Source organism: Oncorhynchus gorbuscha, linkage group LG07 (assembly GCF_021184085.1).
Source record: "Oncorhynchus gorbuscha isolate QuinsamMale2020 ecotype Even-year linkage group LG07, OgorEven_v1.0, whole genome shotgun sequence".
Lineage (NCBI taxonomy): Eukaryota > Metazoa > Chordata > Actinopteri > Salmoniformes > Salmonidae > Oncorhynchus > Oncorhynchus gorbuscha.
In genome coordinates this window covers 82,182,265-82,199,983 of record NC_060179.1, presented here as the reverse complement: position 1 = coordinate 82,199,983, position 17,719 = coordinate 82,182,265, and the positions used below count along the sequence as shown (strand labels likewise).

At 42.9% G+C, this 17,719-nt stretch overlaps 1 protein-coding gene across 7 annotated transcripts in view; it reads right to left on the bottom strand.

The window, feature by feature from the left end:
- The window catches only part of LOC124040436 (kinesin-like protein KIF16B), a 58,023-nt gene extending 40,538 nt beyond the window's left edge, over window positions 1-17,485 (bottom strand). For 5 of the 7 annotated variants that reach the window (XM_046357633.1, XM_046357636.1, XM_046357635.1 and 2 more), the window contains exons 1-11: window positions 16,975-17,485; window positions 16,684-16,781; window positions 14,529-14,601; window positions 14,202-14,321; window positions 13,802-13,918; window positions 11,952-12,049; window positions 10,350-10,465; window positions 6,184-6,326; window positions 5,516-5,666; window positions 4,899-5,039; window positions 4,448-4,623 (exon numbers count right to left, since the gene is read on the bottom strand). In XM_046357633.1, the coding sequence (XP_046213589.1) occupies window positions 4,448-4,623; window positions 4,899-5,039; window positions 5,516-5,666; window positions 6,184-6,326; window positions 10,350-10,465; window positions 11,952-12,049; window positions 13,802-13,918; window positions 14,202-14,321; window positions 14,529-14,601; window positions 16,684-16,781; window positions 16,975-17,028 (1,287 nt within the window). In that variant the 5' untranslated portion in view covers window positions 17,029-17,485. Of the gene's footprint in view, window positions 1-4,447; window positions 4,624-4,898; window positions 5,040-5,515; window positions 5,667-6,183; window positions 6,327-10,349; window positions 10,466-11,951; window positions 12,050-13,801; window positions 13,919-14,201; window positions 14,322-14,528; window positions 14,602-16,683; window positions 16,782-16,876 lie in introns of all 7 variants that reach the window. The other 2 variants (XM_046357637.1, XM_046357639.1) reach the window with 2 other exon arrangements.
- Between the last annotated feature and the right edge of the window lie 234 nt (window positions 17,486-17,719).

Here is a 17,719-nt window from a genome sequence, read left to right as displayed (position 1 = left end):
GCATCTAACTCCACATTAGACTGCTATATAACCATTTATAAGTATTGCAGTGTGTGTGCACGTCTTCCAATACTGAAGGAAGTTACAATGCAACCATGACGCCAACCTCTAACTTAACACTCACCACATCTAAACCACCTGCTTGGTCCTCGTCGTGAGTAAGTCAACAGACCCAATCGGAGCGCTGATAGGTAGATTGCAAAAGGGGACATGGATGAGCACTTGTGTCTTGTTAAAAAAATGTAGGTAACCTTTATTTAACTAGGCAAGTCAGTTAAGTACAATTTCTTATTGACAATGACAGCCTACCGGAGAACAGTGGGTTAACGGTCTTGTTCAGGGGCAGATTTTTTACCTTGTCAGCTCAGGGATTCGATCCAGCAACCTTCTGGCCCAACGCTCTAACTACTAGGCTACCTGTCGCCCTGGCAGCTATTGTCATACAGTCCTGAAAACTCATAATAAAGTTTACCTTTTGGCAAAATAATATATATATCAACTTTCATTTCCAAACAATTAGGTTCTTATTTCCAAGCAACATTATTCTATTCATAAATCACCACAAAAATCAGTCCACAGCAGAACAAAGATGCTGAAAACAAAATAAATGATCACTGAAAAACTAGAAACTATTCCACCAAAGTCTGTGTCAGGTGATTTATCCTCCATTAAAAACGGATTCTCAACCAACTCATTTATATACTGAACAAAAATATAAAAACAAAACAAGCAACAATTTCAAAGATTTTGCTGATTTCCAGTCAATTTGTTACTTTCCACACGGCCATCACTCATCCATATATTTAAATGTACATACTCTTATTACATCCATTTAGATGTGTGTATTAGGTAGTTGTTGGGGAATTGTTAGATGTTACTGCAGAACTAGAAACACAAGAATTTTGCTACACTCGCATTAACATCTGTTAACCATGTGTATATGTGACCAATAAAATTTGAAATAAATGATGCCCTAATCTACAGATTTCACATGACTGGGCAGGAGCTCACCCAATCAAAGTGTGTTTTTAACAAAAGGGGAGCCAGATATGGAGGTCCTGGGTTAGCGTGGTTACCATGGGGAGCCAGGCCGACCTGGGGAGCCAGGCCCAGCCAATCAAAGTGTGTTTTTCCCCTAACAAAAGGGCTTAGAAGCCAGATATGGAGGTCCTGGGTTAGCGTGGTTACACATGGGGAGCCAGGCCGACCCGCTGGGGAGCCAGGCCCAGCCAATCAAAGTGTGTTTTTCCCCTAACAAAAGGGCTTAGAAGCCAGATATGGAGGTCCTGGGTTAGCGTGGTTACACATGGGCTATGGTTGTGAGGCTGATTGGACATAAGGCCAAATTCTCTAAAAAGTTGGTTTATGGTAGAGAAATTAACATTCAATTCTCTGGCAACAGCTCTCATGTCCAGATCTGCAGTCAAGCTTCTCAATTACAAGCTCACTGATAACTTGACATCTGTGGCATTGTGTTGTATTACAAAACTGCACATTTTAGAGTGTTCAATTTTGTCCATTTTCTTTATTAATTGTCCCCAGCACAAGGCGCACCTGTGTAATGATCATTCTGTTTAATCAGATTCTTGACAACCTATTCTCTATGGGATGGGCCCTGCTCAAAAGTAGTGCCCTATAAAATGACACCCTATTCTCTATGGGCCCTGGTCAAAAGTAGTGCCCTATAAAACGACACCCTATTCTCTATGGGTCCTGGTCAAAAGTAGTGCCCTATAAAGCAACACCCTATTCTCTATGGGTCCTGGTCAAAAGTAGTGCCCTATAAAACGACACCCTATTCTCTATGGGTCCTGGTAAATGACACCCTATTCTCTATGGGTCCTGGTCTAGTGTCTATTCTCTATGGGTCCTAGTCAAATGTAGTGCCCTATAAATGACAACCTATTCTCAATGGGTCCTAGTCAAGAGTAGTGCCCTATAAAGGGAATAAAAGGGACACTTACTACAGAGCTACTGAGTCGACAGAACCAAAAGCAAATTGGTTCCTGGATATTTTTTTGTCATCTTATTTTCGGCTGCCACATAAACAAGAGTTTACGCAACAGAATGGTGTGAGCAGCAGTAAAGACCGTCCCCTTTGGGCCCTGGTAGTGGACTATAAAAAAGGGAATGAAGTAGTGCACTATAAAGGGAATAGGGTTTATCTGGAAAGATAAACACTACTAATACATGTCAACCTCCTGAGGCTTTCTGATGGATCTGTTGAACCGGATAGAGGGACAGATGGAGCCCAAAGCTCAGACCTCAGACTTGACACTGAAACAGCCATCTGTTGGGTTGATCTACTGGGAGGTGTGTGTGTGTGTGTGTCTGAGAAAGTGAGAGAGATGAGAAAGTTCAGGCAGGGTTTCTGTGACTTCATACACTTCAAAGTTACTGACATTCCAGTTACCCAGGACTCAAACACACCCCCAGTTACTAGAAACCAACTGGCTAGCGGAGAGCCTCTGTTACGGATTAGCGGTATGGATGAGTGAGTTATAGCCAGTGTTGTACGTAGGTTTTATATCCATACCAGTAAGAGAGGAATATGACTGAGATAATACCCCCACTTGTTGGTCCATCCTGACACGTGTTGGAGAGGACGAAGCAATGATTTAGCCAGCTAACTTTGATAAAATCAGAAATAACTTGATTTTCTGGTTTATTAAGAAAGATAACAGGAAAAGCATCTAGGTTTGTTACAATTATACCAGGTCAGTCCAACCCTCTTCCTGGAGATCTACTGTAGGTTGAGTCCAACCCTCTTCCTGGAGATCTACTGTAGGTTCAGTCCAACCCTCTTCCTGGAGATCTACTGTAGGTTCAGTAGAACAGGTGTGTTAAAGGGTTGAACTGATTCAGCTAGATAAGGTCTTGTTGAGCAGCTAATTAGTAGAATCCGGTGTGTTAAATTAGGGTTGAATTGAAAACCATCAGGACCGTAGCTCTCCAGAAAGAGGGTTGGACTGAACCCACAGGACCGTAGCTCTCCAGAAAGAGGGTTGGACTGAACCCACAGGACCGTAGCTCTCCAGGAAGAGGGTTGGACTGAACCCACAGGACCGTAGCTCTCCAGAAAGAGGTTTGGACTGAACCCACAGGACCGTAGCTCTCCAGAAAGAGGGTTGGACTGAACCCACAGGACCGTAACTCTCCAGAAAGAGGGTTGGACTGAACCCACAGGACCGTAGCTCTCCAGAAAGAGGGTTGGACTGAACCCACAGGACCGTAGCTCTCCAGAAAGAGGGTTGGACTGAACCCACAGGACCGTAGCTCTCCAGAAAGAGGGTTGAGCAACCCTGAATTAGACCATTCCCAATATTACATTTAAAAAAGAAAAAGTTATTTCAGGATGTTTAGGAGAGTTCGCTGGCTAACTTCTTGATGTTGCATTGTAGCACAGTCCTCTGATCTGACCAGTCCCAAAACATTTACCAACACAACCGTTACTAAGAGCAAAGAAACACATGCAGGTAAGTGACAAAACATAGGAAACTCCTGAGTAAATGAGAGAAGAAAAGTGTATTGAAAGCAGGTGCGGTTCCAGGGTTAATTAATCAATCGACTTCCCCATCATGCTTAGGGTCATGTATAAAAATTCTGGGCAGACCATTGTTTTGGCTACTGTAGCTTTACCCCCATAGGATGACAACGTGTATTGACTTAAATGCAACTGTATTGGTCATCTGGGATGAATAAACTTGTGTTGATCTTTCATAATGTCCGTGGAGTTAACTCTGAGAAATTAGAAGCCAACACCATGGTCATCTCAGACACCAGATCTCAACCCAAACGGTTTTACACCACTGTCCACAAAACACCAAAATGATGGAACTTATTTTTTTTTTTTTTACCTTTATCTATCCAGGTTGGCCAGTTGAGAACAAGTTCTCATTTACATCTGCGACCTGGCCAAGATAAAGCAAAGCAGTTCTCATGGAAGACCAGTGTCACCTCCCTCCAATAGAGAGTACCAGACACTTGTAGAATCTATGCTAAGGTGCATTGCAGCTGTTCTGGCTGGTGGTGACCCAACACCCTATGAAGACAATTTATGATGCCCTTTCCTTTGTGGCAGATATCTGTATATTCCACTAAGCAGACACGTTTACCAAAAGCCACTTACAATAGTACGACAGTGAACGCATGCATCTTTAATGTGTGGGGGAGCCTGAGGGGGGGGGGGGGGAGAAAAGGGGAGCCCGAGGGGGGGAGAGGGGCCATATTACACTTGTAGGTGTAAAAAAAAAAAGGCAAATGTAGGTTTGAAATTTGTTTGTTTTTGTTGCTTATCCCAACACCCCCTTGGTGATCCTGTTCCCCCACCGGCCATCATCAATGGCAACCCTGGAGCAATTAAGTGCCTTTCTCAAGAGCAGAGATTATTTCACTTTGTCAGCTCTGGGAATCAAACTAACGACCTTTGGGCTATTAGAACACCGACCTGGATGTTATTCTCCATCAGTCCTCTCAGTCTACCGATCTCCTCCTGCAGTTCTCTGATGACTTTAACACCACTGTCCTCGTCAACAAGCCCACAGTCAACGATGTTCTTAGCTCGGTTAGCATAGCGCAAAGTGCTCAGTGTCTCACCGTAGTGCACGTCAGCAGGAGAAATGGCTGGACAGAGAGATGGACACAAACAGGAGGTGGATCTCTCACTAAAAGAGCGACCAATCAAATCAGCAGTTGAGCTAAACAGCAATACCAAAAGGGACTAGTCAACACAAAATGCACCAAATGTAAATCACTCTGGATAAGTGTCTGATAAATGACTCAAAAATGTTAAATTAATACTATGAACATTCACCACCAAAAAAGGTTACACTACTATTACACTTCAATTTTTTTCTGTTAACAACCCCGACTGAATACCACCGACTGATCAACCGTACTTGCTATCATGATTGTCTTGGAGTTTCCCCCCAGGCTATTCATCAGGAGCCAGGTAAGAAGAGAGTCTCTGTAGGGGATAAACAGCTGCTTCTTCATCTTCCCTGTGTGGGAGCTCCCTTCTCCAGTCACACATGTATCAGCTAGGAGAGAACACAGACAGAGACTTTATAGGGGGTGAAGAGCAGCTTTTACATTATTTTGTAACCCCTCCACACACTAAGCTAGGAGACAAGACAGACAAAGTAGTAAACACACCACCCCCCCGGAGAGAACAACATGAAACACTAATTGACTGAAACGGACTGGGAAAATTCCACAATAACATCTTCCAAAACAACTACAAAAGCGTGAGAGGACTTATGTTTCATGCCACAAAGCCAGATAGGAACACAATCATGAATACTTAGTAGTGTGGTCGCCAGTAGTGTAGCTACCGCTTGATAGACCGATTCCTGGCGCAGAGTTTAATTGGTATTACTAATAGCCTGAGTTGTCATGTCATGGTTGGCATTAGACATGTGGTGTGTGTGTGGGCACATCTGTGCTTGCATTTCCATCTGTTCATGTGCTCGTCCATACGCGTGCGTGTGTGTGTGTAGTACTAAGCATAATTTACCCAGAGCAGAGATGACACTACCCAGAGTGACCAGGGACTTGTTGATGTTGGCTCCTTCCTTCAGTCTGGCACCAGTCCTCTCACTGCCTGCCAAGTCTACCAGGTGGATCTTACTCACAGTCTCACATGGCAGCACTGCTTTAAAACGAACCTGGAGACCAAAGGGGGGGGGGGGGGGGCACAGACACAATGCTGTTATCTGTCCCTCCTGATGTTGAGTAAAGGAGGGAGATAGACAGGGACAAATCAGCACTCAACACTGTGCAACTTAACATGTATAGCTGGAAGTGGCTCAAAGCAAAACAATCCTACATAATAGTATTGGACAAAAAACTTGAGGGCTGGTCTTTGGTTGCACCCTAAGGCAAGAAAATACTTTGATACTTTAAGTCAAGGAAGGTCAACCACACACACACACAAACCCCACACACACAGTAAAGACTGACATGAAGACTTGATGTGGTCCCGAGTGAGTCAGTTGATCAGATCGTAAGTAAAGTTGTGGGCTCACATAATGAAAAACACAAAATAAATAAATGTACTGTAAGTCCCTATGGATAAAAATAGTAGCTTATTGGTATATTATAGTAGCTTATTGGTATATTATAGTACAACAAAAAAAATTGATATTGTGAAGACTTGGTCACCAGCAGTTTGTGTGTGTTTACCTGTGTGATGATGACGGTGAAGATGGAGTGAGATCGGCTGCTAACGTCATTCATGCCTGTGTTCGCCGTGATGAGTTTGGCATTCGCAGCATGCATTAGCTCCTCAATATCAGTGTAGTTCTGAACCAGGTGCGTCGACAGGTCTGACCAGACAGACAGGAAGAGAAATCACACCTGACAAATCACATCTACCGACATGCTCATATCCGGTCAGTCACTATGACCAGTGTTGGGTTATCAACATGTCAACCACACAGACCAGTGTAGGTTAGCAACATGTCAACCACACAGACCAGTGTAGGTTAGCAACATGTCAACCACACAGACCAGTGTAGGTTAGCAACATGTCAACCACACAGACCAGTGTAGGTTAGCAACATGTCAACCACACAGACCAGTGTTGGGTTAGCAACATGTCAACCACACAGACCAGTGTTGGTTAGCAACATGTCAACCACACAGACCAGTGTCGGGTTAGAGTTAGCAACATGTCAACCACACAGACCAGTGTAGGGTTAGAGTTAGCAACATGTCAACCACACAGACCAGTGTAGGGTTAGAGTTAGCAACATGTCAACCACACAGACCAGTGTCGGGTTGGGTTAGCAACATGTCAACCACACAGACCAGTGTAGGTTAGCAACATGTCAACCACACAGACCAGTGTCGGGTTAGAGTTAGCAACATGTCAACCACACAGACCAGTGTCGGGTTAGAGTTAGCAACATGTCAACCACACAGACCAGTGTCGGGTTAGAGTTAGCAACATGTCAACCACACAGACCAGTGTTGGGTTAGAGTTAGCAACATGTCAACCACCCAGACCAGTGTTGAGTTAGCAACATGTCAACCACACAGACCAGTGTCGGGTTAGAGTTAGCAACATGTCAACCACCCAGACCAGTGTTGGGTTAGAGTTAGCAACATGTCAACCACCCAGACCAGTGTCGGGTTAGAGTTAGCAACATGTCAACCACCCAGACCAGTGTTGGGTTAGCAACATGTCAACCACCCAGACCAGTGTTGGGTTAGCAACATGTCAACCACACAGACCAGTGTCGGGTTAGCAACATGTCAACCACACAGACCAGTGTCGGGTTAGCAACATGTCAACCACACAGACCAGTGTCGGGTTAGGTTAGCAACATGTCAACCACACAGACCAGTGTAGGTTAGCAACATGTCAACCACACAGACCAGTGTTGGGTTAGCAACATGTCAACCACACAGACCAGTGTTGGGTTAGAGTTAGCAACATGTCAACCACCCAGACCAGTGTTGGGTTAGCAACATGTCAACCACCCAGACCAGTGTCGGGTTAGAGTTAGCAACATGTCAACCACACAGACCAGTGTCGGGTTAGAGTTAGCAACATGTCAACCACACAGACCAGTGTAGGTTAGCAACATGTCAACCACACAGACCAGTGTCGGGTTAGCAACATGTCAACCACACAGACCAGTGTAGGTTAGCAACATGTCAACCACACAGACCAGTGTCGGGTTAGCAACATGTCAGCCACTATGACCAGTGTTGGGTTAGCAACATGTCTACCACACAGACCAGTGTTGGGTTAGCAACATGTCTACCACAGTGTCATAACATGGCCCTTTCAAGGTGTAGATAGTGGCTCTCCTACAACCATGGTTCTGTTTACTCCGGTCAAAAACTCCTGGCAGAGTCTCTCTCTCCCTTCTCAAGCAGAGATAGAGACCAGAGAGAACAAAGGATTTAACATGGCCAAACTCCTAAATCCTCAAAATGGGAAAATGAAACAGTTGGAAGTCAGAAGTTTACATACACCTCAGCCAAATACATTTAAACTCAGTTTCACAATTCCTGACATTTAATCCTAGGGAAAAAAATCCCCGTCTTAGGTCAGTTAGGATCACCACAGACAGTGCTCCTCCTGCAGACAAAGATGTTCTATTAAATTGACAAGATAGTCGAGTGACCACTCTGACAGTGGAAATGTCATCCCAAAGGAGGAAAAGCATACGGTCTGATTATCGTGGACACTGCAGACCAGCACCATGGAGAACTGCATGGCGGGAGACAGGGTTTGTCTAGAAGAGATACAGCTGAAGTCAGAAGTTCACATACACCTTAACTAAACAGTTCCACAATTCCTTACATTTAATCCTAGTAAAGATTCCCTGTTTTAAGTCAGCTAGGATCCCCACTTTTATTTGAAGAATGTGAAATGTCAGAATAGAGAATTATTTATTTCAGCTTTAAATTTCTTACATCACATCCCAGTGGGTCAGAGGTTTACATACACTCAATTAGTATTTGGTATCATTGCCTTTAAAATTGTTTAACTTGGGTCAAATGTTGCTGGTAGCCTTCCACAAGCTTCCCTCAATAAGTTGGGTGAATTTTGGCCCATTCCTCATGACAGAACTGGTGTAACTGAGTCAGGTTTGTAGGCCTCCTTGCTCGCACACTCTTTTTCAGTTCTGCCTACAAATGTTCTATAGGATTGAGGTCAGGACTTAGTGATGGCCACTCCAATACATTGACTTTGTTGTCCTTAAGCCATTTTGCCACAACTTTGGAAGTATGCTTGGGGTCATTGTCCAGTTGGAAGACCCATTTGAGACAAAGCTTTACCTTCCTGCCGGATGTCTTGAGATGTTGCTGCAAAACATCCATGTAAATTTTCCCACCTCATGATGCCATCTATTTTGTGAAGTGCACCAGTCCCTCCTGCAGCAAAGCATCCCCACAATTCACGGTTGGGATGTTGTTCTTCGGCTTGCAAGCCTCCCATCTTTTTCCTCCAAACATAACGATGGTTATATTGGCCAAACAGTTCCATTTTTTGGTTCATCAGACCAGAGGACATTTCTCCAAAAAGTACGATCTTTGTCCCCATGTGCAGTTGCAAACCGTAGTCTGGATTTTTTGTGGCGGTTTGTGGCAGTGGCTTCTTCCTTGCTGAGCGTCGTTTCAGGTTATTTTGATATAGGACTTGTTTTACTGTGGATATAGATACTTTTGTACCTGTTTCCTCCAGCATCTTCACAAGGTCCTTTGCTATTGTTCTGTTTGCACTTTTCCCACCAAAGTACATTCATCTCTAGGAGACAGAACGTGTCTCCATCCTGAGCGGTATGACTGCTGGGTGGTACCATGGTGTGTTTACCATTGTTTGTACAGATGAACGTGGTATCTTCAGACGTTTGGAAATTGCACCCAAGGATGAACCAGACTTGTGGCGGTCTACAGTTTTTTCTCTGAGGTCTTGGCTGATTTCTTTTGATTTTCCCAAGATGTCAAGCAAAAAGGCACAGAGTTTGAATGTAGGCTTTGAAATATATCCACAGGTACACCTTCAATTGACTCAAAGGTTGTCAATTAGCCTATCAGAAGCTTCTAAAGCCATGACAATTTTCTGGAATTTTCCAAGCTGTTTAAAGACAGTCAACTTAATGCATGTAAACTTCTAACCAACTGTAATTGGGATAGTGAATGATAAGTGGAATAATCTGTCTGTAAACAATTGTTGGAAAAATTACTTGTGTCATGCACAAAATAGATGTCCTAACAGACTTACCAAAGCTATTGTTTGTTAACAAGAAATGTGTGGAGTGGTTGTAAAACGTGTTTTAATGACTCCAACCTAAGAGTACGTAAACTTTGACTGTATATGTCCACTTGTGAGAATGTGGGAAGGGTCCATGGACACTTAAGGGACAGTTATGTTGCGTGTGTTTCATTTGGTGACCTCAAAGGAAAGGAAACACACAGAACTATATCTCTGAACGTGGACATTTCTCAATTATGGCGTTTGCATCTAATTATTGTATAAAATGGATGAGTGAAGATGAAACTATTTGTGAAATGATGTAATGTGATGTTAACCTTTACAATTCTCCCAAAATGTATTCCCTGTAAAGTTTAACTAGTCACCGGCCGGGACCCCGTGAACACAGATATGATCTGGCGTCATGGAAGCACCTTTTCCATTGTTACGAATAAAACCCCCTCCTTGGGAAATGCTCTTCAGACAAACCAAACCCACAGCGTGAGCTGTGGTTGCGAATAGCTCAGACCACACATACCTCGGTGTAAGCTGATGTTGCACAAGTTTGAGTACCAAGACTGAGCAAGAAAAGGTTGTAAACCCCTGATCAATGCGATAGTGAGTGATAAAGTCTTACTCTCCACATAGGGACCATCCTTGGGGTGTTCTCTGAGGTGGAGTCCTGACCCGCTCCCTGGGTCAGTCTTAGTCGTGAGGAGGTCCTGTACACGCTCATTATCAATCTCCAGGTAGCTAACAAACAAAGACATGGAACATTTCACATCATAAACATCCCCACCGTCGGGCTGCAGAACAATTGACCGCAAGCTTCCTTCAGTATCTACAGGCTGTAGAAAGGTGTTTGCTATTTGTTGGGAAGGGGGGATAAGTAGCTTTAATCACATCACATGATACTCTGTGAAGACGTTAAGATAGCTACTCCATTTCCTGTTCAGTCACTGACTAGCTGCTTTCATTCAACCATCACTTGATCCAAATTATCCACTGACAAATTGTATTTTCAAGATCATTTTCACTCACTTAGTGAATTACCTGATTCAATCCTGTCAGAAAAACACAATACAATGATTTTCCTAATCTATTGTTAACAGAGATTAAAGTGCCATTTACAGCAAAGCAAGTCATCTTTTCACAGCCTGAACAAAGAGATTTATTTTGTTGGGGTTGTGAGGAAAGAGATTCTGTTGTGAGGAAAGAGATTCTGTTGTGAGTGGGAGGAAATAGAGACAGGGAACGTTATTGCTTAGTTGTCTGGAAACAACTTTAACACTCAAAACGATCCCTCCCTGAGCACACAAAAATGAAAGCAGACACCATTTCCACCTGATTAAGTTTTAATACCCTGAATGTTTATTTAATTAAAATAGTTCTATAAAAAAATATATACTGACAGTGGCTGGGGAAAGTATTTTATTTAGTCATAAAACCTATAAGAATTACTGCAGCGGAGCTGGTATAGGACAGTTTGTCTTTATGTTAATCGGCATACAGATGTACTGTAATCACGCTGTACTCGTACATCATCCAAATAGCAGTCAGGTTAACTAGCCTAGCGCTCCTCTATGGGGTTTGGCAGTTAGCTCAGCTATCCTAGCACTACTGTAGCTCAGCTATCCTAGCGCTCCTCTATGGGGTTTGGCAGTTAGCTCAGCTATCCTAGCGCTAATGTATGGGGTTTGGCAGTTAGCTCAGCTATCCTAGCGCTACTGTATGGGGTTTGGCAGTTAGCTCAGCTATCCTAGCGCTACTGTATGGGGTTTGGCAGTTAGCTCAGCTATCCTAGCGCTACTGTATGGGGTTTGGCAGTTAGCTCAGCTATCCTAGCGCTACTGTATGGGGTTTGGCAGTTAAGTCTGAGGGACTCTAGATGACATATCATACAGATGGTGAAGAGGCCAATGTTCACCTTCCTTTACCGCATCTTCCCCCAGTTGTTCTAATTTGCTCTACTGGCTAAAAGTCGGGACAGGTAAACGTTGTGAATACCAGTAGAGATGACCGTACATGGTCGACCCTCAGCTAATTAGTCACATTTTAGATAGGTGCCAAATTAACAAGCCATCCAGCCAACACCATTGGACCACACTGTCTGCCACACTTATTTAAACTGCTAGTGGTCTCTACCACCCCAAGGACATCAGTAGCTTTAGCAATCAACTGTTCCGTGACAGCACGCTACAGTAGTAGTTGGTAGTTTCTCACCAGCCCCGACTCTTACCTGACCTCTATGCGGTAGGAGGCCCCATCCACCTGGTCCATCTCTGATATGTGACAGAAGAGTCCATCACAGATCCGTGGAATCAGACCTAGATCTCCCTGGAACACAAGTATAATAGGAGAAGTCATGTACATTCAACATCCATACGGTGTATCCTGTACTCCCTCTCCTCCGCTGTCCTATATATACACACAGTCAAGCAACAACTTCTACAAACCCCAACCAAACCGCCAGGGAATCTGATGTGAAGTTAAAGAGTCTACGCCACCTTACGCAAAACGCAGCGGAATATGTGAATGTCGTTTCACGTCACAAAAATTAAGGCGGGACCTTGGACGTAGTCCTGCCTATGTTGCTTGCATGGTTCTGCTACCGAGTTACCTGCCGCACAAATATTGTTACGGAGCGCACAATTAGTTGAGCGGCATCGGGGCGGTGTTGAGTAGTATGAAACTATTTTACCACCGAACTCACTTTGGTTGAAAAATGGAACCAGGAAAACAGATTGTTTCTGAAAGAGAAAGAGTGGTTTCACAAAATAATTAAACCTACAGCCGAAAGGTTGGATGTGTCCTTGAGGAAGACACTTAACCCTAATTGCTTCGGTAAGACACTTTTTTACCATTTTTTCAAACTAATGGTCACCAATCAACTTCAAGGGTCCGCAGTCTTAGTTTCGCATTAAATAGTCTAAGCAGTCTACTTTGCATTGATAACCAACTATAATCTCAGCGACAGTTAAAAACAATGCATGAACAAAATAAATATGGTTTTTGGTCAAATTTAAAGGTTAGGCATTAGGGTTAGCAGTGTGGTTAAGGTAAGGGTTTACAATAACATTTTATGACTGTGGTTGTGCCAGCAAGCCTCCACGGCAAGATTCATGACAAATTCCAACCTGCACCTAAAAACAGCCCCAAACCACATGCTTTTTCACTGTAAGCAAAATATGGAATTCTATTTTCAGCCGTTATGGTTGAGAATACATTGAAGAATATTTACCAGGCCATATTATTTCATTAGAAATCTGATTATTTCACATGGGGGAGATGTAGGAAACAAAAAGGCTATCTTGAGGTTTTTAGCCAGCTAGCTAGCTAACAAGCTGCTAGAGTCGCCGCCTACAGCCCAACTGTCACAAAAATGAGGTAATGTAAACCAACATAAACTTTAATTACATGTAGCTATTACTCAAATATGCAGTGGTTCCATGTGTTATTTAATAGTTTTGATGTCTTCACTATTATTCTACAATGTAGACAATAGTACCAACAAGAACCTTGGAATGAGTAGGTGTCCAAACTTCACTGTTATGATACAATTTCATTACAAATATTTCTGCTGAGACGGGCTTGGATAGCATTTTTATGTATCTGCCAGCAGTTTGAATGAAGTTGAAAGCAGTTTTGCGAGCCATTGCTAACTTCAGTTTGCATATAATCGTTGTGCCATCTGTTCCAATAGACATCCAGTCATTGTGTTAATGCTAGTTAGCAACTTCAAAAATGCACACAGACAAAAAAATAATAATAAATAAATAAAAAGGTTCCACGATTTCAACCACTCTGGTTAAGCTGAGAAAGGGCTTTATTGATAACATTTCACCCTTAAAGATCAAAGTATATTTGTAGTAAACAGAGTAAGGAGTGGCGCGAATCGTCGCACAGCCACCACTAGCTCTTCATCTTCCTAAAGTGCAGTGACGCACACCAGTTACATTTCAGATTGTGTCAAGGTCATTTAATTTATGAATTTTACTGTAAAAAGGTCCTTTTTAAAAAATTCAATAAAGTCACCATTTCAAAGTTGTGATACAAAAAAAACAAAAAAACACCTCCTGGGTGACTTACTGGGTTTCCTATCATGGTATAAGACTTCCCTGACCCGGTTTGTCCATAGGCGAACACACAGGCGTTGTAACCTTCAAACGCTGCCTTCAGGACATCACAGCCCAAGTCTTTAAACACCTGCAATGAACAGGGATGGCAAGGAGGGGTGGGAGGTAAGAGGTGAATTAGGGGTTAAGCCTGATGCATGTGTGAAACCAGGGCGAGTTCAGTTGGTATGTGAGAGTTCTGCTCTGGAGGAGAAAGAGCTATAAGAACTTAAAGATAACAGAGATGTACAGCCTCTCCACCACGTAGAGAACAGACCACAGGGTGTCCCACTGAGGGTATAGCTGATGAACAGTGAGTGGCTTCAGGTTCAGAGGTGTGTGTGTGTGTGTGTGTGTGTGTGTTTGTGCTATACCTTCTCCTGAGGCACAAAGTTGGGGCTTCCGACATCAGTAGAGTCGTAGGAGAAATCATAGGAGAATGAATGTCTTCCTCGGTCCGTCAGGCCAATGCCAGGAATACCTTTGTGTATGTCCTACAAACAAACAATAAAATGTTTTGATTCATTTATAAAGCAGAAGAGCCATTGTCATTGTGCCATCTTCATTCTAGAACCTTCGGTTGGTCCCGATATTTGTACAAACATTTCCCATATCATCATCATCATTAAGTTCCTTCCCCCAAAATCTATGTCACTCAAAACAAAAGCTGAAGGTTTCTGATGATTGCATGCTGCATTGACCTTGTTGTTTCCGTCTACAGAAATGGTCTTCCCCTTCATGTGGATAATGACCTTCGCTGACATTTCCTTTTCTCTGTGAAACAGATAAGAGGTTTTAGAGCAGTTTACAGGAAGTCAGGCTGCTTTATGTGGAAAACAGCAAACAATGCCCAATGTAGGCCTACAGCCGATATATTGTTCGTTCGTGGGTGAGTAAGTGACATGACGATAAATTACAGTCAGTCGTGATGATAATTTACTTGAAGGAAACACCTTATTGGGTAACAAGAATTTGAACTGTGCAGTTTATCTTTGAAAGCATCATTGGACTTCAAGTGTTGAGTAAATTATTTCTATATTTATCCCTCAACATTATATATAGAATATATATCATATTTCATTACTCTTCTAATTATATATAGCCTTCATTCCAGTGGAGGCTCCGAGGAGGAGGAAAGGGAGGACCATCATCCTCAGGGAATATATTTTTTTTTTACATTAAACATTCAAGGTATAATTTTCAGGTAAAACTATACTAAATATATTTGTCACCAAATAATTGACTAAAACAGTAATAGGAAATAAAGGTCTACAGTAGCCCTCAACAGAACTCTGTAGGGTAGCACCATGGTGTACCACAGGTAGTTTTCATCCTCCTCTGCTTACGTCAACTAAAAATACAAAACCGAGGAGGCTCATGGTTTTCACCCCATTCCATAGACTTACACAGTAATTATGACAACATCCAGAGGACATCCTCCAACCTATCAGAGCTCTTGCAGCATGAACTGACATTTTTGTCAACCCAAATCAAAGGATCAGAGAATGAATCTAGTACTGAAAGCACACGTTACAGCTAGTTATCCTACTCAAACCACCAACTCAAAACAGAGAGGGGTGCTATGTTAGGTAGCTGGCTAAGGCTATCCAACAGAGAGGGATGCTATGTTAGCTAGCTGGCTATGGCTATCCAACAGAGAGGGATGCTATGTTAGCTAGCTGGCTAAGGCTATCCAACAGACAGGGATGCTATGTTAGCTAGCTGGCTATGGCTATCCAACAGAGAGGGATGCTATGTTAGCTAGCTGGCTAAGGCTATCCAACAGACAGGGATGCTATGTTAGCTAGCTGGCTATGGCTATCCAACAGAGAGGGGTGCTATGTTAGCTAGCTGGCTATGGCTATCCAACAGAGAGGGATGCTATGTTAGCTAGCTGGCTAAGGCTATCCAACAGAGAGGGGGATGCTATCCAACAGACAGGGATATGTTAGCTAGCTGGCTATGGCTATCCAACAGAGAGGGATGCTATGTTAGCTAGCTGGCTAAGGCTATCCAACAGACAGGGATGCTATGTTAGCTAGCTGGCTAAGGCTATCCAACAGACAGGGATGCTATGTTAGCTAGCTGGCTAAGGCTATCCAACACTGGAACTCTTCCAAATCAATTCACGTTTTTGGTGTTCTTAGGTTGTCTCTCCGGGGCGGTAACTACTAAACCGCTTAGTGACTACACTAGAATAGAGTTCCCCAACTGGTGGCCCACAGGTGTTTCTCTTTTCATTGTTGGACATTAGACTGTAAAAACACCAGGAAAGCAACTCCAAGTTATTTTAATTTAAGAAATGTTCCCAAGTATTCCCACACATGAGACAATTGATCATATAGAAATGTAAACGAGGTTTGAAATTATTGTTTTAGTCAAACATATGTCTGGCCTTCTTGTGGTCAATTTGTCAATATACAAATGATTTGTAATTACGTTCCAGCCCCTGACCAGCCACTTAAGAATATATATTTTTTTAAACCTGTCACCTTGATTAAAAACCTCTAGACCAGTGCACCTATATCGTAAACTTTCATGGGGAAATTCGAGTATCATGTACTATCCTGAACCTATCGATTGAGTTGGTTGGGTGAATGGAAAATTAATGACGGCCAGCCAATATGCTGTAATAAAAAAAAGATAAGGCAATGCCCATTAGGAAATGATCGTCCTGCGTCTTCTTAAATGGCACAGACCTCACTGATTCATGCATATCCTGAGTCACGTCACCATATATCAAGTTATATCAATCCCGATATGGCAACATGAAAAAAAAAACATTGTTATGGATTGTCAATTCCGATTGAAGGCGGGTTTACATAATAAAATGACAGAATAACTCGGAAAACAGACCTTTGGTTCAAGGGTCGAACACGGACAGCCACACACACTGACGCCATGGCACGGCGCACCTTCGTCCAAATCACCTGGGAACTGCACCTGACAGCGAACTGATCAAATACAGCCGGTCAGCCACATAACTACAATCAGTTCACTTGAAAAATGGTAACGTAGTGATTAAGTTTCATGGCTGCGGGTAATTTACTAGTTTGACAGGCCTCTTCCGATAGAACAGACTGACATCAAGTTGAATGTAACAGTGTGCTGCCGCCACGGTGCTTGTCCCGGTCTGAACAGACTCACCGCTTGGTGTCTCCAACGGACCTGGGCTCCAGTCTTCCTACTGACGTTTCCCATGATGCGACGTACAGAGGGGTTTTCAACACAACGGTGGCGGCACAAATAAAACGGGAAAGTGCTTGCAGTGAGTTTAGAAACATCTAATACATTCACAAATTATCACAATCTCCGTTGAAAAATATGCTTCCAAACTTCGCAAAAAAAAGGGGAGGGGGGTTAACGTAACGATACACATTGAATCCGATACAGAATGTCACTACCCGAACTGGACAAAACGAGTTCCCAGAAGGACCACCGGCTACAGAAACCTCTGGGCGACGATCCCCAAAAAAAACACAGACAACAACAATAAAATATAGAAACACACCAAACAGCGCCAATGCAAATGATATATCTTCAGGTCAGATGAAACCCAACGACACCGTAGTCGGCACGAAAGATGAGGAAACTAAATACACGTCAGTGATTTTGGTGCGTCTCTTCTAACTGTTCCTATTCCCTTAGGCTTGATGTTTACTTGCTTGTATTTGTAGCAAGTTAAATGTATCGCAAATACGTCAGGTACGTCAACCAGGTCATATGACACGTATGATACGTCAGGTGATCAACTATTTGACGCATATAAGTTATTAGTTGTATTGCAAAAAAATAAGACTATTAAACTAGCACCCCCTGACCACAGACTAAATCCTAAAACGTTTGAGAAGACATGTTATTTGAAAGTGATCTGCTCTGAGATTGAGGTTCA